Here is a 17877-nt window from a genome sequence, read left to right as displayed (position 1 = left end):
CGCCCCGGTGGCCGCCTGCCCGTCGCCGCTGCAAGGTTCTATGCTGTTGAGGTGCTTCTAGCGCTCGAGTACCTGCACGCGTTCGGCTTCGTGTATCGGGACCTCAAGCCGGAGAACGTACGTCCTGCTCCGAGGCGACGGTCACGTCGTGCTCTCCGACTTCGACCTCGCGCTCCCGGCATCCGTGGAGCCTGTCGTTGGCCGCCCCCGGGTTCGGAAACTCAACCACCGCAAGAAGAGAATCATGCCATCGTACTTCTCGGCCAATGGTGACAACATCGACGACGGCGAGATCCTAGATAACTAACTCACCCATATCTAACTGAAAAACTCCTAGTCAATCTCAAATGCATGCATGCGTCCATACAAACATGGAGTGCTTCTTTCTCCTAGACGTGAGCGTCACATTTGCATGCATGGCTAACTAATTAGCTACTAGTCACTACCAATCTCTCTGCTCACTCAACCATGCAGCACAACCACGCCATACAACACGCATACATGTGACTTCTAGACAGCTACTACCATATGACAATACAAATAAAGATGCTAAAAATTATATTTCTAACAGATGCCGAGCCAACGGACGCCGCGAACTCCAAGGACTGCGTGGGCTCGCACGAGTACCTCGCGCCGGAGCTCATGAGCGGGACCGGCCATGGCAACGACATCGACTGGTGGGCGTTCGACGTCTTCCTTTACTAGCTCATGTACGGCCGCACGCCTTTCACGTAAACGCAGCTCGACGGCGAGGCCGACACCGCGCAGCTGTGTGGACTCATCAGCAAGCTGCTCGAGAGGGACCCGCGACGACTCCAGCCTGCGCCCCCGCCGCCCGCGTCGACTTCAGCGAGCGCCGCCGCTCGCGCCTAGCTCGGCCAGCCCTAGCCCGGCCAGGTCGCCGCCCGCCCAGGCGCCCAGCTGCACGTGCCCAGCCGCCGCTGCCCCATGCAAAGTGAGAAAGCAGAGAGAGAGGAGAGCAAGCCGCTGACATGTGGGCCATCCTATGCGACGTTATCCGAAACCACGCAAAAGCGAAGTCAACTCTGGGACCGAGTTTGCACGGTTTAGCTTAGTTGAAAAGTAAACATTTCTGGTATTCTAGTTTAGGGATGAAAAACAAACTCACATTCTAGTTGAGGGACCTTTGTTGAACTTTTTCCTTCGCGAATCAGCCTTTTCGTGTACATGCGGCCTTTTATAGCTGGGCCGGAACGGCAGTCCCATCTGTGTGCGGCCTTTTCGGCCCATATCACGGGACAGCTTGGTTGCGCCTTGTTCACATATAGAAGAGAGATTTGTTTCGTCTACTGGCCTTTCGAACCTTTCTAGAATAAACACGACGAGAAGTCCATTCATACCTCCTCGACCATGGACCATGTTTATATTAATCCATCTCACCCTAGTGTTCATCCATATAACCGGGTATGTTTTTATACGCATATACTCTCTTATTCACTAAAACTAGATTAATTGATATACCTGGATTGTTTTGAGTATTTTCTTCTAAGGTCAATTACATAACTAGCCTTACTTTAGAGTTTAATTACAGATTTAACCCTGTTTTTTTTCACTTTGCAGTCTAATAATGCCGTGGCTCTTATAGGAAAGTTGTAATCTATTTTATTTTTTTAATAATTAATAACTAATTAATTATATACTAATCTATTATTACGTTTTTTTACAGGATAAATTAACTTATCCTCACCCAGGATAAATTAACTTAACCTCACCCAGCCGGCGTTAGTACATCTTTTCAAATACAGAATGCATTGTGTATGTACTAGCTTACGATTTTTCACATGCAGAGTTTGCGGATAAAATGCTTGCATTGCAGTACTGTATACTTGTGGACAGCAACTTGTTCAGTAAACAGGGGCCATGACTAAAGGCGATCTAACAATGAGGAAAAGAAAAGAGAGCAAAAGCTACAGAGAGAGAGGTCCCTGCTTCTTCCATTGTACATGGGCTAAAGCTATCATGGCACTTGCAGAATCATGTCAGCAGAAAGAGAGAAAAGCTCAAAAGAAGCTGAGGGGGGCAACAAAGCTCAGCGATGAACAAAAGCACAAGAAAACAAAGCTACGAAAGGTGAAAAAAAAAAAGGGTAAACAATATGCTTGCGCTGCATCGTTTTGTTAGCACAGTGTCTCTGACTTGTCAGTGTCTCTCTTCAGCATGCTGCTGCTTCCTATGTTTGCATCATATCATTCTACCTTACCTCTCTTTTTCTCCCCTGACCTTTATGTTGTTGTTGTTGTTGTGTGAGAATGAACTATGTCAGTCTTGATCCTCATCACCTCTCAGGGATCAGGCCCTTCCTTTTTTGCATGCAAAGTGCCACCTCCCCAAATCATTCCATTCCAAAGATTGGTGTCTGAAAGGCTGCAACATTTGGGTAGTATCCAAAGGAGCTTGCTGCTGCTGCTGCTGCTGCTGCTGTCGTGGAGCTTTCATATGGCCCACTGAAAGCTATAGGTGTGGCAAATGGAATATTGGAGCTGCAGCTGTTGGAGCTTTGCGACTGATCCTGCTGATCTTGCTCCTGATTTTGCTGCTGCTGCTGCTCATGTAATGAGACATTGGTGTAGCAATGTGGCATGGCCCCATTGCCATTGGCACCTGCGAAATCCAGGTTTACTCCTGAACTGTAGAGGCCGAAGCCTAACCCCTGAAGATTTCCTTGCTGGTGATGCTGCAGCGCGAGGAATGACAGGTAGTCCGCTGGATCATACTTCATGGGAAGTGCTGTGAACGCAAGCGTCGACGGCGGCGGCGCGACGCCGGCGTGGCTGGCTTCTGCGGCGCCGGGCATGGTGCCGTCGGTGGAGCTGGCCGGCGCGAGCTCCAGGGCCTTGCTGCTCCGGTTGCCGGCCATGCTCCCGATTGGGAGGTTGCTGTTGATTATGCTCTCCACGTTGTACCGGCTGATCTCGAAGTTGGTGACAGCATTCAGGCCACGGAACTTGATCGCCGCGATGTCGTATGCTTCTGCAGCTTCCTCCTCAGTGCCTGAAATGAAGCAAGTTAAGCATGCACGTTGGAGAAACATTCAGCTGCTGAATATGTATCACATATATATCAAAGAAAGTATATGTAGTATTTATTTCATCTAAGTTCTTGATCAACTCCTGATGACTAAACAGTAATGTTCACACATGAAACATATTTGAATTAGCTCATTGTATACTTTAACAAAGGATGGCACCACAGTGCAGTGAACTTTTATGTAAGTTAATTACTAGACATCCAGCAAGTTGCATCAGCAAGACTTTGAACTAAGCTGTACACAGCTGACGAAACTGTAGGGTGTGGTGATCACTGATCAAGCATAGTTAAATCTGATAGTACCGTAATGATAATGGCTGGTTCAGCAATGCAGCAGTAATTTAATCACCAATCACATGCTCTTGTGGAAAGCCGAGCACGATAAGAGAGTGATAATTATATTCCAAACACGGGCTATGCTACATGCAGTGAACGAAGAAAGGCAGTGTTCAGGTTTGCAATCTAACAGCCATGGATACATGCATGGTGTGTCTTCTTTTTTTTCCTCTTGCCTGCTGCATAAAGCCCCAAAACCATCATGCGTTGGCGCAAAAGATGACAAATTTCGAATCAAATCTGGCCATGCTCACACATCTGGTCAAAGTAGATGTTTTTGACCTGCATAAAATATGTCGACGAATCTAGCTACAAGCCCTGTGTGTGCAAAGTATAAATTAAGGTGGAACCTACGTGCAAGGGCTTAATATTGTAATGTGAGTGTAAGAAAATGACTAATGCGTTATGAGGGGGGCCCAACACGTGCACCCTCTCCTATTTGTAATTTCATCTTTGAAAAAAGAAAGTTCTAATGACAAAGATTATGTATAGGTTAGCGTCGAGAAAACCCTTGAGCATTCTTATACATGATGAGCACACTGACATTGCATTTGTCTACGGATCAACTAGTATTAGAGAACATTAGCATTAGGTTTTCCCACCATGCATGTTTTCTGCAAGCATTTATTAATTAAGGAGAGCTAGTCAAATTTGTGAGAGGTTTTGTGGGGTTACTGATATCACTTTTTGCATAACAAATTTCTGATGAACACCATATTATTCAACATGGAAATAATGTGCAACTTACCGAATGTTCCAAGGTAGAGATCCTTGTTGCCGGCCACTCTTCCGATCCTTGCTTGCCATCTCCCATGCTGGTGATGTCTACACACAAGCACATCACTTGGTTGAGATGCACATTCATCCAGGAGGCCAAACATAGCTAGGTTACAAGTGAAAAAATAATCTATATCACCTTGTAACACCCCTGTATATAGAAGCACCACGAGAGAATCCACTGCTCTTCCTGCATGCACCAGTGCAAGTTTTTCACTAAACTTACATGAACAACAAAGCTATGTACATATAAAATAAAAAACAGGTGATGATGATTCATGCATATATAGAATGGCTTTGCATGGGAGCACATATACTTTGATGAATGACCATGCATGGAATATCACTACATATATATAAATTCAACTTAGCTAATAAAGAGTGGTCATCATTATCCTGTACCTCCTAAGTGAAGCTACAAACTCCTGGCGTGTCATGTGCTTCATCTCCTCCAGCTCCTTTTCGTACTCGGCAACCTGAAAGATTCAAGTCATTTAACAGCTTGCCCCATAAAGATACATCAAGCTAGCAAGAATACACAGATCATGCACATGCTTTTACTATAGACTTGCATCATTCAGGATACGAGCAATGCTCCGATGCATTTTACTGGTAGTATTATACTACCAGTAGAACTAATCTAGTCCGTTGATTAAAAAGGTTATTTTTGCACTTTATTAATTATTTGATTTGTATTTGTTAATTATTTGATTGTTTGTATTTTTTTTCATCGTCCAATCTGCATCGTTGATTGGACGAGATTAGTTTTGCATCGTCCAATCTGCATCGGCCTCTCTTCTGCGTTGCGGCGACAGCATCCTTCTCCTCGTCCTCTTCTGGGGCACGCCGCGGCGACAGACTCCTCCTCCTGGCGTGTCGATAGAGTCCTTCTTCTCCGGCGTGGTAATTTAGGATCCCAATGAAAATGACAATATTACCCACTCAAATTTCTACTACACAAGGTAGTATAATTAAATCATAGCCGTCTGATAAAAATAGATCAATGATATGGATTAAATTCTTCTGCAAGTACAATGCACCGGAGTCGGCCACTCAGGATATTGTTTTGCTCATGCAGGTAACACAGAAAATTAAATTAAAATCCATCTTTAGAATTAGATGTGAGTTTACCGGAAAGTTGGTGGTGGTGCTAGGACCCCAGTACTTCAACGCGGCAAGATCATACGCCCTCGCCGCCTTCTCCTCCTTATCATAGCCACCTGTGAATCATCAAACAACCCTCTGCATCATTCACACCTTAATTAAAATGTTTCAGATGATGCAAAGTTACACTAGCTACTAGTATAAAAGTACTATGACTAGAAGTGTCTTATTCTTACCCAAGTACACTGTAGAGGACACCAGAAACATCAGCCACAAATGAGATCAGCATGCCCAACAAATCGACATAAAAAAAGATTTATGATCAGTTAGCTGCATGCACAAATGAGAAGAGTAGTGCAGAAAAAATGAATGGGTAGTAAACCTTGTCGTCCCTTGCGGCTCTGGCCTTCACGCCGGCAGCTGTTGTCCCACAGATGCGCCTCGTACCTTCCAGTCCACCGATGCCTGAACATAACCATGGAGTTTATGCCCTAAAATCTCTTGATTAATTAAACTATGCATATAAGTATAACTCGACTGATTTTAACAGATGTTTAAAAGATATCGTTTGATTCATATTTCCCATGAATATATGAAATTTGTTTCGTAAAACAGACCAGGTAATGTTTGATTATACATGAGCTAGCCGATGTGCATGTGAATCTACACCGTTGTAGCACACCAGCACAAGATGATTAGTTTGCATGCAAGTAGATGATTAGTTCTTAGCATTCGTATCGACTCGTTTCTTGCGTGTTATCTGAATATTCATTTTTGATTTCATGGCCGACATATAGACGGATCGATCTCTGCTGGTAGCTTACCGCGTAACGCCGCGGTAGATAGACGTTCTCTGCCCGAAGGAGTCCACCGCCTTCTTCTGCTCCTGCGCCGGCGCCACCGCGGCCTGCGGCAAGACCAGCTGCTTATCGTCGTTCTGCTCTAGAGCAGCCGGCGGCGAGGGCGCCGGCGCCGCCCCAGCTGCCGCGCCGCTCAGGAAGCCAGCGGCCAAGAACTTGAGCTCCGACTCGTACAGCTCAGCGGCCGCCGTCTGTGCCGGTCCAGAAACCGGGACGCCGCCGCCGCCGCCCCCTCCAAGAAAGTCCTCCAGCTTCGGCGGCTGCGCGGCTCCGGCTATCGCCGCCAGCTCGGCCGCCGCGCCCCTCTCCTCCTCCTCCATATCACCTGCACAGACACACACACACACACACACACACCAACGCATCAGCATGACACTCCAAAACTGAGACCAGAACATTTCGAACACAGAAACCGACGAACATGCAGTAAGCACTAACAGTGATGAGCCAGGGAGAAGTTGAGCGGCCATGGATACTGGTGCGAGGTGTCCATGTCCATGGTAACTTCTCAAGTTTAGTTTTTTCCCTGAGCTAGTAGGAGATGAAGAAGAAGATAGCTAGTAGGTGAAGACCAGGAATGGGGCGGTTGTAATGAGATGATATAATAGAGGAAGGAGAAGAAGACACCACAAACTGTAGTGTAGAGAGAGAAGAAGAAGAGAGAGAGACTGTGTGAGGTGCACAAGCAACGAGGCGCGGTATATTTATATGAGGGTTTCGAGGAGACGCCATGTATGCAGAGAGAGAGAGAGAGGGAGAGAGAGAGAGAGAGAAAGAGATGCTTTTTACTACGCCTTGGCTTTGAAAGCTGGGAGGAGGAGGAGGGTGCAGTTTTGGAGGCGCCGGCGAGGTGGCGGCAGAGCGTTTTACAGGTGGAGGCAAGGGTGCGGTCGGCGCCGGCGGTATCCTTGACCGCCTTCGAAGCAAAGCTGCAGGCAATGCCATGCTCTGGAACCTTGGATGGATAGGCTCGGCCGCTCAAGGTATACTTTGTAGAGCAAGTTCAATAGGCCAACTATAAGTTTTAATTTATTTATAATCAATTTATACTTATCTATATTACCTATAAAACATTAATACATGGTTCCATATGTCATACAAATATTTTATCTTGGAGTCCGTATACAGCTGGTTATAAATTAGTAGCGTATCTCTCTTCTATCTTCTCTTATCTCTTTAAAATATGTTTATGGCTTATAGCCTGCTATTGTATCTGCTCTTACACTTTTTACTTCTTGGGATTCCTTGTAACTGAGGAAAAAATAGAAAAAAACAGTGTTTTAATACGAATGTGAGTGAAAACTAGATAATTGCAAAATACAGGAAGGAAAACAGAAATGTTCAATTGAGTAGAAAAATACAAAGGAATCATATGACACATAACGCAAAGGAAATTTTATAAGAGGATAATGAATGTCACACCCAATTTTGTTCACATAAATAATTACTTTATTTTCATTACGAAGTAACACAAACAATCATCTCTACACTAGCTTAACACACTAATTTTAACCATTGGTTAACCAATCTACTATTTGTGTTTATTTTTTTTACTTAGAGATCGTGTAGAAGCAATCTCTTGACCGAGAGAATGGTTCATTCTCTTCTCTTTTCTTCTCCGTCTCATAATTTAATATGGTACGTCATTTTGGGCTTCTGTTAAAAGGCTGATAGTACTTGCTCTAAGCGGTTATAATGATCAAGATGTTTATAGAATTTATATCTCAACTTATATAATATATTTTAAATTTAATAATAATTATGTTTTATCGCTTATACTATTAAATAGATATCAAAAGTTTGTTAATATTTCATCTATCATCAGCGAAAGCACACGGAGCAGAAATGGAGTGCTTTATGCAGTGCACGGAGGAAGCAGCCACGGGGACAGGAAACGACGTGTACGTGTACACCATGGCGCCTTTCCATCGCTACCTCTCGTCGTCTTCTTCCTCCATCGATCATGCATGCATGGGCATGACCAGCAGGCGGCAGCGAGCTAGCCATATACGCAGGGGATCTCTCGATCGATCGATGGATGCAGAGCATGGCCCAGCCCGCCTAATCATGCGGCGACGACGATCGAGCATGGAGCTGATCGATCAGAGTAGCTCGCTAGCTAGCCGTATCTAGCTCGCCGCCGCCGCCGCGCCGCCGTGTTGGGTCCCGCCACGTGTGAATCGGCCGGCGACGTTTGTTGGCCGGTTGGGTTCAGACGGTGGCCGGACGGTCAGGATCGATCTGTCGACGACGATGTGTGACGCCATGGACGTCGTTCCTAACCTACGTAGTACGCGACAGACGCTTCGTTCTTCCGGCCGGTCGATCACGTCGGCAGGGAGAGGGGAGGGGCGGCCGGAGCCGCACGTGAGAGAAGCGTGCGGTCGACCGCTCACCGGCGCAGCTCTCCCTGACGCGTGCACCCCCGGCGCACGTGCGGCGTGGCGGTCGTCGGAAGGGAGCCGATGGAATCTGGTCAAAATATCCACGCCTCTCGGTCGATCGATCGTCACCGGCAGCCGTGCAGGTCGGGGGAAGAAGAAGATGGTGGGCATCACGTGGACATGGCCATTTTTCAATTCGCAATTCGCTACGCCCCCGCACCGCAGTTGAGCTGCGTCAGCGTCGTGTTCAACGCTCTCTGAAAAACTGCTCTGTTCATGTCTGAACTCTGCACTAGCTAGAGAACGGCTCCATTTCAGGTAAAAAGAATTGCTGGGACAAATTTCCAGTAATAAACCAAAGTAGCCAAGTAATTACAGTCAGTGTATCTCGTTTAAACAAAGAATTGCTGGGACAAATGCATGAGAAACGAGCTACTTAACCGACTAGTAATAACATAAGTTTTAACTCTGAACCTCTGAAGAACAGATCGCTAGCGCACTAATCTAAATTCAGGTAGAACTGAATTCCTCTCCAACAAAATTCCAGAAATCAGTTGCATCTACTCATAAAGTATTTTCATCACGGTGGGATATCTACCCATTTCTTACGTATCATCTAAATCGTCATTAAATTTTTTAAAAATTAATAAGATAGTTTGATGGAATATATTACTCCACAAACATGTAATTTCAAATTTAGTTGTAATAAAAATAATAAATTTAACTTCAAATTTGTATATACTATTTTTTACTTTAATTTATTAATTTATTATAAATTATAGAAGTCAAATTTAAACTTGCATGTTTTTTAAGTGATAAAACTCCATCCGTTATTCATTCCTGTATCTTGTTCCAAAGAAAAGAACAGATTTTCCCATAAGACATAATAATCCCCGAGAGATCGCAGCTGGTAGCCATAGCAATGCCACTCCACAGTATACACCAACAACCTAAACCATGTGTCCTACCCCTACGGATAACCACGGACCCTCTTAGCCATAGGGACACGCACGCATGCACGTCATCAAAGTGAACCGGACAGGATAGGGACGACAACGAACTAAAGCTAACGCAATGTAATTAAGGTACTAAACACACATGCTGCCCTAGCTAGCTAGCTACATCCATGATCCATCTCCAGCAAGCTGATGCAGCAGCCTCCCATTGCTGCCGATAATGAGCTAGGTTGTTGATCGATTTGGTCAATTGAGCCGTACTCCATTGATCCATTCTTAGCTCAGCTTAATTAGCTATAGCTACCTTTCTTTGCTTCCGGTGCTGACCAAAGGCTCTCTTAAATTAGGCTTAATCTGCCAGAAAGTTCAAAGTCTGCACGTGTCTCGCACAACCTTTTTTCACTCCTCGGTGTTCTAGGTGCAAAGCTAATCAAGCTTGGCATGTACGTCGTCTGTCTCAATCCTCAAACCGCTAGCTGCAGAATCATCCAGAAAGCTGAGGCATTTTGTATATATGCATACAAATTATAATCTATCTGATGTATGTTCTGACGTGTTTCAATGGCAGTATATCTGTTCAGATATGGCGCCGTTTCGACGTGTCTGTCAGTGGAAGCACTGCACAATTTGTATATGCGTGTGTAGAATATGCCGTATCTAATTCTTATCTAATTATCTATCTATGGCTATACTACCCTTTGCAGGTTGGGATCTCCTGCGTCTGAATCTCTGAAGAAACCTGCAGCGGCAATAGAGCAGGTTATATTAACCAAGCTGCTGCAGCATGTGTGTGTGTTCAAGCTAGGAAAGAGCATATGTGACTACAGATACGTTGAGCATGCTAATTTGGTATATTAATTTTCAGGATTAGTTGGGTCTTTGGAAGAATCTTGATTAGTAATTGCCACTAGCATGAAGCTGGGAGCCCAAACAGTGAACTGCCTGAAGATGTGTACTACATGAATATTATACTGCATACCAATACCGTGGCGCCGGCAGGTCGGGCTACCGCGATTTGCAGTCAAAGATGGTTTTGTTAAACTGATGAGCGATTGGCCATATAATATATGCATCGTGCAATTGCTCGGAGATTAGTGTGCAGCACGTTAATTCCCTTGCAGCTATCAGACACTGTTAACTCTCACATGTCTGAAGAAGAGAGAGAACCAAAGCGGCTAGCTAGTCAGTCAGCAGGAAGAGTGAGGAGAAGGTGGCACACATGCAAAGGCGACGTGGCTACTTGTTGTCATGCTCGCCGGCCGGCGACAGCACGCACGCCTCGTCACCTCCATGCTACAGCTTAACTTCTCGGAGTGTCACCGTGCATCACTGCATCAGTGTTTGTATCTTCAGACAAGATACTCTGATGATTTTCCTATTCAACAGGTGTCCCTGTCAACAATCCAGACTTTCTTTGGCAAGACTTTTGATTTAATTTTGCAGTAGATTCGATGTCTCACCATCAGAGCATCACGACAGTGTCGTCGGTTGCTGTTATTCAGTTCAATTTTCTCAGCATGTGCGATGATTTTTCATCCAAATAGTGACAGTGAGCCTGGGTGTTTTTTTCCAACATTTGGTCGGCAAAGACGACCATATCAAGGCCGCCCTATAACATATGACGAACACAAAAACAACAGAGAAATGATCAGGTGGTAACTACTACTTAAGTAACATATGTTCTAATTTATAAACCAGATGCAAAATTGGGTTTTGGTGTTCTTTCAATGTATACATGATATAATCTGATTGTCTTGTACTGTATGATGTAAATCCCTTTTACTACAAACTCCAGGGATAGGGCCAACTTTCAAGTTCTACAAATCTACAACAACAGGTACTTATTCTTTCAATCTCCATATAATAATATAATAAATATCGGAACCATGTTAGATGTCAAAGAATTACACAGATTTTTCAACTCCAATTTCTAAGCAATGGCACCGCTTCGCTCTGAAAACTCACTATTGGGTTGGCATGCACACCATGGCCATACAGGCAAAGCCGACAGACACCTTCACTTCTACAAAGCTAGAGCGACAGCTATTCTGATGTTCTTCAGACGGTGTCACCATACATCACGCAGGTACCTGCCGTCCATCTGTAGGCTCTTTACATAGCTCTCGGTTTTGGAGCTATCCAACGATCCCTGAAACGAGTTGCAAAGTGATTGTTAGGATCTACTAGTCATTAATTAATACATGACTGATTCCACATCTCAATCGACAAATATAGATATGGATGAGACAAACATTTAGGGACGGAGGAGTAGATATGGATGAGACAAAGGGTATTTCTCTCTACCTGCTCTTGAACAATTGTATGAAGAGCTCTGTGTACGTCTCTTGCCATACCCTTGGCATCACCACATACATATAGGTAACCACCTTGTGAGAGAATGTTCCAAATTTCTGTGGCCTGATAGCACCAGATTTTTTCTTTTTTAGTTTAAGCATGTGTGGGGAATATCTGTATAAAAACTTGAATCGAGAAGTGTGTATCCTACTTACCTTATCGACCATCTTATGCTGCACATATTCTTTGGTTGGTCCTTCACGGGAGAAGGCAACAATTAGCTCAGAAAGTGCCCCCTCCTGAAGGAAATTTTCCAACTCGTCTTCATATATGTAGTCCTGCAAGATCATAATATTCAAGTTGGCTTATTCAGATTGAGTTCCAGTAATAGCAACATGACCATAATATGTATTTGTTTCATCAACCATCTTTTGATGCATACCATATTACGGTTCCTGCATCCAAAGAAGAGGATTGAACTGCCCAATTCAACTCCAGATTGTTTGAGAGCTAATCTTTCCTGAGCAAGCAGAAATAACGAACGAAGTTAGCAGGGCCATCCCAAAAACCAAAGTGAACAGAAATGAAGATTTGGCAAAACAAACCTGCAAGAAGCCCCTAAATGGCGCTAACCCTGTCCCAGGACCAATCATGATAATTGGAGTGGTCGGATCTGCAGGTAACTTAAAATTTGATTGCCTCACATAAATTGGTGCCCAGCTACATTCTTCACTATATTCCGATGGAATTGTGTTCTACAAGATAGACGTTGGAGGAATAAGCCAAACTGTAGGAAACCTTCTCATTGCAGGCAATTGAATTGCTTGAGTTACCTTCATCCATGTTGAACAAACTCCTTGGTGAATCCTTCCTGTTGGTGTAGGCCCATAAACTAATGCACATGTTACATGAATTCTGGACGGAGCAATCCTGTAGGGATATATTGAAAGAATCAGATCTCGCACCACAAGAGTAGTAATATAATGGCGAGTCAGATTTTCGAATATAACCACAAAGGAAATACATGTATTAGCTTAGACCGTGTCCAGAAACTAAATGGATTCCATGATGCAACAATGCAGCAAACAGTGTCTAAAATTTTAAATGGAAGGTAAGAACACTTACTTTGGAGATGATGATATGGAATAGTAACGTGGTTGTAGACGAGGAGCAATAGCTGCAAAGAATACTCCCAATGGGGGCTTAACTGAAGGGAATGCAGCCATAACTTCAAGAAGGCTCCTCTGGCTAGCTACTACCCATTGAGAATACTCATCCTGTATACACGCAAGTCTTAGCAGTCAGCAGAGAATATATAACACATAAAGACCCTGAAATGGAAGCTCTAACAAAACAGGCACTACCTTTCCAGCAGGGGAAGCCAAAAATCTCAATCTTTCAGCTTCAGCTAGGTCAGACGCATGAGCGGCTAAAGCAACCAGAGCAGCCTGTTGACAGACATATCAAGCAGAATTGGTCAAATGATCATAGGACAACATAAAAGCTTAAGGAATATGGCTAGATGGTCATTAGGACTTGACAACCTTCTTTGGTGAATTAAGGAGATCAGCATATCGTAGAAGTGCAGTACGCAAGGTACACGGAGAAGGGAAAGGTGGGGCCAAAGAACCACCCCCTTTACGAGGAGATCCATCTTCTGCATCTGCATGGACGGAGAAAAATGTATCTGGGGAAAGATCTAGCAACTTTTCGGCCTGCTCCACTGTCTCGATGGAATTTTCTGAATAAACACCAACATGGTCTCCAGTTTCATACCTGACAGGTTCTCAGAAATATAAGTTAAACCAATATTTGAGGAATCAACCTTGAAGCATTTGATTTCACACAAAATGTCAAAACTACATGAGAGAAGACATGAAAAAATCATGTCAACTTTAGGATAATGGGGAACTTACACAAGACCAGTGCCTGAGATATCAAACTCGAGATGAATACAAGAGCGATCTGAAGCTGGCTTGTGGAGTTCTTTTCGAACAGCAACATTAGACCTAGGCAAGGAACAAATGATGAGCTGGAATGTATGTACCGACTTCTAACTGAATAGGAGGAAGTCGTAGGTAAATACTTTTTTGACAAATGAATACCTGCAAGGGTGATGGATATCGATAACACCACTGCCATTAGCAAGTGACCAGGATTTATCTTGGAATGATACATCTGATTTATCAATAAATACAATTCTGTATTCAGGTATAGCAGCAGTGTAAGGAGTGGATGCACCAGTTGCATCATCTTCATCACGGAGCAGTTGGTCCAATTCTGGCCAAACTTGTTCTTTCCTATAAACATTAGAAAGTTCTCAACTTCAGCAGTGTGGCACTGGCACGACTATAGAATCACCAAAATGCTTATATAGAAGATACCAGTATACTTAGAAAGTAATAAAATAATCTAGACATCTTGTCAACAAAATTCAGGCCATGATCAATAAATTGTTAAACAGAACTTTGGTCAAGGAATAATCATTTCTGGTGGGGTTTTCAACCTATAGACCATAACCATAGAATATTCCAGATTGATATTGTTAGTATCAATTTACTTTCATCACAAAAAGGGAGTAGTTTTTAAGAAAAATGAAGGCAAGTATTACAGAATCTAACTACAACAATTCTAACTTATTTTAGTAATATATTTCTAATGTAACAAAAGGAAGACAGTATATTCAAAAGTATGCAGGTACATATGGAAGCATATGCAATGTGATCCATATCTAGCTCGACAAATACACCATATGCACCTTTTTTTAATCAACGTTTCTGTATTCTGACGAAGAAAAATGTTGCACACGGTATATTTGTTGAACTAGATGTGGCCATGTGGGGCATATCCTCTAAATTCATTTTTTAGAAAGGTTTCAAATTCACAAAAAATCCAAGTTGTGGTTTCACATGCGACAAAAGGTTTATTCAGTATCCAAATCCAGGACCAATCAAAGACAAAAGTTGGAGTTCAAGCGTAGATTTAGTGGAGACAGAAACAAGCCAATCAGATATCCAAACCACTTTTGTCCCTACACGACAGATATATTTACACAAGAAAGATTACACAACAACATATCTCCATACCATGCCGTGAAGTCATCCTCAATGCACTGATCATCATCTCCAAGGCCAACTGGGACAAGGCGCTTGCCACCTATATGCAACATAAATTAGAAGAATCACACCTAATTAAGGATCAGGCAGCAAAAATGTGTCAGGAATCATCACTTTGCCATCACAAAAGTTCGACAGATGATTCTGTTACGTTCAGGAATGACTAACTAGTTATATCATGCAACAAGCTCAAAGATTTAAAACAGAAGATGGTGTAAAACAGAGTAAAACCTATTATGGCAGCATAATAAGGAACAAATATAAACATGTATTTAAAGGGTCATACATATGCCAAAATTAAATTGCTTGCAAGAAAACTATTTTTCACAATAGTCTTGTGACAAAAGTTGGTAAAATAATTAGAAACTGCTACATTGGGAATGCTCCCTCATGCCAGCATAGCAAGTTGTTCCAACACAGCAATGCACTTGCCCTATTTACCCATTTTTTTCCCTCCAAATGTAGTACATCAAGAGTACTTACCCTGCTCCTCTAGCAGTTCGTCCACCACCTTTGCAACCTATATTTTTCCATACAAATAAGTCCACCATCAATTACCATAACTAGTCAACCTTTACCAATGTGTACTAGCATTTCATATTCAATAAAGTTAACCTTATTAAAATGTTCATACTGTCTATTCCCCAGGCCAAAGACAGCATACTTAAGATCCTTAAGCCAAACTTCCTTTTCCTTCCCCTGCTCCAATGTCAAAAATTAGTAAGGAGATCATCAAACACTGTAGTAAGCATATATCAAAGAAATGGAGTCAAGGACTCCACATACCTCAGTGAACCATTTGTAGAATCTTGCAGCATTGTCAGTAGGCTCCCCATCCCCATATCTACACTCAATGAAACATAATTAGCCCCAGAAGTCATTGATACATGACAAACAAATATAACCACAAGAGACAAACTATGTGCAACTCATACAAAGGAAAATTCTGCTGATGTTCATAACTTTTAGGATGAAAGGAAATTCATCCCAAGCTACTTAAGTTCTTTTATCAGAAACAAAAATGCCATTCAACAACATTAAGGTGCTCATTAGAATTCCAACCCAAAAAAATAATTGAGCTAACTCTCCCACAAAAAACCTCCATGTTCAACTCTTACTCGGATAGCAATGAATCCCTCTACCACTAGGCTCATTAAGCTTCTACCTAATTCCTCGGAATTGCAGTGCTTGGCACTTTGCTAATGATACAGCTGATTGAAAGTGTAGCTAATGGTATAGACTTTGGGTAGCTTGTGTAACGATGCAATCTAAACAATTTTTGTATGGCATGCATGTTACTTGAGCTTTACAACAAAGGCAGGTGAATTATGTAACCGTGGCACTAGCGACAAAAGGCGCAATTCAGCAATCAACCAATCGTCAGCACAATTCAGCAATCGACGAATCAGAATAGCAAAGACTCACGTTGCTAAGAAGAGCAGCACGACAGTTTCCTTTCTGAGCTTCTCCTCGTACTCCTCATCCTCAGCTGCGTAGTCATCCTACACATGTTTCCACACATATCTCAGATTCCGAAAGCCAACATCCAAACAAGCGATCTAGCACACATACACATACAGGTCGGGATCATCACAATTACCAGATCCACAACTTTGAACACCGCCTTCTCGTACCGCGCCCTCGCCTCCTCTGCCATCGCCTGCAGCAAGCCCAGGCAAACCGAATCGAATCGAGCACGAAGATAGAAGGCAATCGCACAAACAAAGGAAAAAAGAGGAAACTTTTGGATCGGGGGCGGTGGGGCGGATCGGATCAAGCAGCGACCTTAGCAAATCCCTCGGCGGTGCCTGTCTGCGTGCCGAAGAAGATGGTGACGCGCTTCCGGCCGTCGTCCGCGTCGGCGTCGGCGACGATCTTGACCGGCGGCGGGCGGGGCGGCGCGGCGGCCGGCTTGGACGGCGCCCCGCTGCCGGATCGGAACCACACGGCGAGGATGAGCACCCCGGCGACGAGCGCCGCGGCGGTGGCGGCGAGGGCGGCGAGCGGGTCACCCCCCGCGGCAGCGGCGAGCTCCGGCGGCAGGACGGAGGCCGCCCACGACCTCGCCGCCTCCAGCGCCATCGCTTCCCACCCCCACCGCGCGAGAAGGGTTTGGTTGGGGAGGGACGCACACCTACCAACAGCTGCTGCCGCTGCTGCTCGCTGGCCTACGCCCACGCTGCTGGAGGAAGGAAGGCGAGTTGTTCGCTGCTGCTGCTGCTGCGGGGTTAAAAAGTCTCACCTTTTTCTGCTGTTTTTTATAAAGTCGCTGTCTTTTGCACTACAAGGCGATCTTGACGTGCTCTGCGGCTGATAAAAACCCGGGTTTTTTTTCCCAGCCGAAGTGGAGAAAAGCTGCCTTTGTCTGAACCCTGCACTGGGATCTCCAGCATCTGGTGCCGTCCTGGATCCATCTGGCCCGAAAATACACATATGGAAAAGGAAATTGCGTGCTGAAAATATGTTCTTATTTTTTTTAAGATAATAGATAAAAAAATCTAGCCTTGATTTCAAAAAATCTACAGTCAAAAAATATGTTCTTTATAAAGAAGGTTGAAAATAGGTTCTTATTTTGCCAAGTGTTTTCCAATGGTACTGGGATATAAAAGCGGTAGAGAAGAGCATATATTTATGGAGGAATGTAAAAGCCAAAGACCCGATGACATTTGATGAACTTTTAGGCTATTCAATAAATCTTAACATTTTACTCTTTCTGTTAAAAAAGAATTTTATCTTTAACCCATGTCACCTGTCTTATAAAATTCTTTTTCTTTCTTACGTGTCGTCAATTCGTAAATAGAAAAAGTATATCTTTTGTATTATCTCTTGCCCTCTCTGTTTTAACATATGAGCATTTCTGTTATTTCCATCGTATGGCAAAATATAATTATTTTTGGTACTATTCATGGTTCTATTTGTCTCATCGTTCATTTATCTTTCATGATTATTCATATTTACACCCACCAATCCTTCCACCCAATCATTCCTCAATTACTAAGGG

General features: G+C 43.7%; 2 protein-coding genes across 2 annotated transcripts; both read right to left on the bottom strand.

The window, feature by feature from the left end:
- Positions 1–1821: 1821 nt before the first annotated feature.
- Positions 1822–6624, bottom strand: LOC102714730 (AP2-like ethylene-responsive transcription factor AIL5). The gene is made up of 9 exons (XM_006652871.3): positions 6564–6624; positions 6090–6450; positions 5648–5730; positions 5502–5510; positions 5293–5381; positions 4564–4637; positions 4301–4351; positions 4133–4209; positions 1822–3012 (listed from the first exon to the last, which is right to left on the bottom strand). Exons 1-9 carry the CDS (start codon positions 6622–6624, stop codon positions 2354–2356), a joined length of 1464 nt encoding a protein of 487 aa, XP_006652934.2. The 3' UTR covers positions 1822–2353.
- A 4504-nt stretch (positions 6625–11128) lies between these two features.
- LOC102715204 (NADPH--cytochrome P450 reductase-like) lies at positions 11129–17154 on the bottom strand. The gene is made up of 18 exons (XM_006653771.2): positions 16662–17154; positions 16477–16536; positions 16302–16378; positions 15663–15720; positions 15492–15575; positions 15360–15396; positions 14847–14916; positions 13866–14060; positions 13677–13769; positions 13305–13536; positions 13125–13208; positions 12886–13037; positions 12594–12690; positions 12366–12515; positions 12203–12280; positions 11976–12098; positions 11770–11883; positions 11129–11614 (listed from the first exon to the last, which is right to left on the bottom strand). Exons 1-18 carry the CDS (start codon positions 16956–16958, stop codon positions 11534–11536), a joined length of 2082 nt encoding a protein of 693 aa, XP_006653834.2. The 5' UTR covers positions 16959–17154; the 3' UTR covers positions 11129–11533.
- Between the last annotated feature and the right edge of the window lie 723 nt (positions 17155–17877).

Source organism: Oryza brachyantha, chromosome 4 (assembly GCF_000231095.2).
Source record: "Oryza brachyantha chromosome 4, ObraRS2, whole genome shotgun sequence".
NCBI classification, from domain to species: domain Eukaryota; kingdom Viridiplantae; phylum Streptophyta; class Magnoliopsida; order Poales; family Poaceae; genus Oryza; species Oryza brachyantha.
The sequence above is the reverse complement of the archived record's forward strand: the minus strand, read 5'-3'. Positions and strand labels throughout refer to the sequence as shown.